Here is a 3,861-nt window from a genome sequence, read left to right as displayed (position 1 = left end):
AAAATCAAATTTAATAATAGTAATTCAAAGATCATTATTATTAATGCAGAAATTGAACAACTACTTATTTAAATCCCTAAGATCCAAAAATCATCGTACAAGAACTTTGAAAACGAAAATTATGTCTAAAAGAGATATTCAAACTACGAAAAAATAAGGAACGTCTTATTGATCGAAAGATGGACAAGAACTAATATGATAATCCATGACAACCTGGAGATGGAGTGTTCACCTTTGGATCAAGATCTGCTATCGAACACTAGAGATGAGGTTTTGTTTGAGCCTCTGGAATACTTTTCGCACACAATAAAAGAAGAGTACATGGTAGTATCAGTACAAACAACTATGTATTAGTAGGTATCATAGGCCAACTTAAATTGATAGTATGTACACAACCTAAATTGAATAACAATTAGATAGTCATCAACACAGAGCAAGTATTCAATGAATCAACAAATGCATTAATGACGGGACAAATAATGCTGATGAACAAACCACGTAACCATCAAAAGTATCAACCATACTGTTAACATCTACAAAATCAATGCTAATATCATATGCTCTTCTAAACCTCGTAATTTGAACACCATTAGCTCGATATCAGCTTATTAAACCACACAACCTCTCAAAATTAATGCTAATTTGTACACATATGCTAAGAGACTTATTTTTTTCCCCAACTAGTCATGACCTGGAGGGGACAATCTAAGTCCATGTACCGTACCGACGTGGTACCCGATCCTCCATAACTAAGTAATATCGATACTCATTTTTATACTGGTGTGTCACCCGATCCTCCATAACCATGCTATATACATTTTATCAACTTCACACTCTCTCTAAAGATATAATATGTCATACTAAATTTATAACTGCACTTAAAATCATAAGGTATTTCCATCAAGTTCCATTTTTAAAAATTATTCATATAATTGCCAACAAACATATCATTAAATTCAAGTATGTCCAAAGATCAGTCAACAAACATCTATTTTTGGAGCATACACAAAATTAAATTAAGTCTAAACTTCAATTAAACCGTAACCTACCTCAATCGTAGTATTCAAATAAAAGCTAATTTGCAAGGGGCATTTCCTTTCATAAAACTTTCGAATGGTTAAATATCCGTTCAAGTACATAATCCCCAAAAGAGTATGAATCTAGTGACATCTATTTTACAAATTCTTACTATAAAAATTGAAGACCTAAACCTCATTTTCTCTAATCCTAAAATATGAAGCAAGTTATGAAGAATGATGATCATGATAATAATAATGATGATAATGTGATGATAATAATAATGATGATGATGATAATAATAATAATAATAATGATAATGATGATAATAATGATGATAATAATAATAATAATAATAATAATGATAACGATAATGATAATAATAATAATAATAATAATAATAATAATAATGTCAATAATAATAAAAATGATAATAATGATAATGATGACGAGGGTGATAATAATAATAATGATAGTAATAGTGATGATGGTAATAATGGTGATGGTGATGCTAATGATAGTGATGGTAATGATGATGATGGTGATGGTGATAGTGGTGATGGTAATAATGACGGTGATGGTGATGGTGATGATGGTGATAGTGATGGTAATGGTGATGATGATGATGATGGTGATGGTAATGCTTATAATGGTGGTGATGGTGATGCTGATGGTGGTGATAGTGATGGTGGTGGTTATGATGATGGTGGTGATGATGGTGATGATGATGATGATGGTGATGATGATGATGGTGGTGGTAGTAATGATGATGATGATTGTGATGGTGCTGACATGGTGATAATGATGATAATGGGGGTGGTGGTGGTGATGATGCTGATGGTGGTGGTGGTGGTAATGATGATGATGATGGTGATGATGATAATGCTGGTGATGGTAATGATGATGATGCTGGTGATGGTGATGGTGGTGATGATGATGATGATGATGAAGGATAAAGCCATCATAGGCCCTCAAACTTGTTTCGAAAATTCACGTAGACCCATCAACTAAGGCCTGTACCTATTAGGCCCCTAACCCCCCTCGAATTTTGATCCAATCAAGCATTTTTTGCCTACATGGCACATCACGTGTTGTGTAATCGCAGGAGGCGTGTGAGGAATACTTTTTTTTATTAAATTACGAATAGAAATGTTCCAAGTGGCCCTGAGGGCCCCAAAATTTTTCTAATAAAACAAAAATCTGATTTTCTTTACTAATTCATTGATTTGGGTATTAATAAACCAATTACTAATTCTTTTTAATAAAAACAAAAAGCACTAGAGCCCCAACATATTCCCCACATCTGATACCCTTCTTCATTTTCTTCTCCACCCTTCTTCCTCATTCTTTTTTTTCTTAAAACTTAATTCTCATGGGTCATCCAAAAAAGGAATAACCCACCAAAACAAACTAAAAAATCAACACAAATCTGAATCCATTTACCACCCGAAATGCTAACTCAACTAAATCACCGAAATGGTAAACAACCCAAATCAACACAAAATCACAAAAATCTCGATGAAATTCATAATCAGAAACTCTAATTCACCAAAAGGGTCATCAAAAAATGACCAAAAATGGAAAAATTCCAAAAATCGAAACGAAAAAGGGGCATCCAAAATTCACTGGTACCAAGTGCAGTAGTCTTTAAGCAATGTGTTTCAATTGTCCTAGTTTGTCTACCAGTAGCTTGTATTGATATTTTGGCTTCACCTCTGCATAGCAACCTACTATTTTGGATACCTACTGGTCGAGGAAGAATCTTTTCCTTTGAAGTCCAACTCGATGCCAACGACTTTGAGTTCGTGAGAATTTTCTTCCCATTTTTTTATTTTGTTCTCTTCTGAATGGGTTAGCCCTAAAAGCTTTTGTATATATATTGATATGTGTCACGTGATGAGAAAAATAATTTTGGTTTTAATCCATTAAATCATTAATTGAACTTATTATCTAAAATACCCAAAAATTTAATAAACTTTTAAAATTTATTCGAAATGTCATAAAAATAAATTAAATATATAAATTGGCTAAGTAATATGTTCCAAATCTATTACAACAATAACATACCCAGTTTATTCCCATCTAGCAGGGTCTTAGGAGGGTTAGAGTGTATGCAGGCAATACCACTACCTCAGGTGAAGTAGATAGGCTGTTTCCGATAGACCCCCGGCTTAGAACCGATAACAGTATTACAAATACAAAAGCTAAGTGCAAAATAAACTAACACCACTAGTAACAAGATAATACTACAACCATAAGATAAAAATAAGAACTATCTAACCGAAATCATAGACATCACACAACACCATAAAAAATCTACAGACACAAAAGAACGCTTCCTTATTATTACCGACGCACTTTGACCCCCTAATCCTCTACCCTAATCCGCATCCTCCACACCTTCCTATCAAGGGCCATGTTCTCCGTAAGTTGTAACTGCTCTATATCATGCCTAATCACCTCTCTTCAATATTTCTTCGATCTACCTCTACCCCACCTAAAATCATCCATAGCTAGTGTCTCACACCTCTGTACTGGGGCATTCGAGCTCCTCCTCATCATGTGCCCGAACCAACATAACCTTACTTCTTGCATATTATCCTCCATCGAAGCAACTCCCACATTCTACCAAATCATCTCATTCCTCACCCTATCTTTGCTGGTAAGTCGACACATCTATCGCAATATTCGCATCACCACCACCTTCAACTTTTGGATGTGGGAGTTCTTAACTGGCCAACATTCCGCTCCATACAACATAGACGGCTGGACTGCCACTCTGTAGAACTTAGCTTTAAGCTTTGGGGGTACCTTCTTATCACATAAGTCTCCCGAAGTGAGCCT

At 34.7% G+C, this 3,861-nt stretch overlaps 1 protein-coding gene across 1 annotated transcript in view; it reads left to right on the top strand.

Annotated features, from left to right (window-relative positions):
- Nucleotides 1-219: 219 nt before the first annotated feature.
- Nucleotides 220-3,861, top strand: part of LOC124887738 (ribosomal RNA processing protein 1 homolog A-like) — a 35,139-nt gene continuing 31,497 nt past the window's right edge. The window contains exons 1-2 of the mRNA XM_047397651.1: nucleotides 220-317; nucleotides 1,494-1,735. Coding sequence (XP_047253607.1) covers nucleotides 220-317; nucleotides 1,494-1,735 — 340 coding nt within the window. The remainder of the gene's footprint in view (nucleotides 318-1,493; nucleotides 1,736-3,861) is intronic.

This window comes from Capsicum annuum, chromosome 10 (genome assembly GCF_002878395.1).
Source record: "Capsicum annuum cultivar UCD-10X-F1 chromosome 10, UCD10Xv1.1, whole genome shotgun sequence".
NCBI lineage: Eukaryota > Viridiplantae > Streptophyta > Magnoliopsida > Solanales > Solanaceae > Capsicum > Capsicum annuum.
The sequence above is the reverse complement of the archived record's forward strand: the minus strand, read 5'-3'. Positions and strand labels throughout refer to the sequence as shown.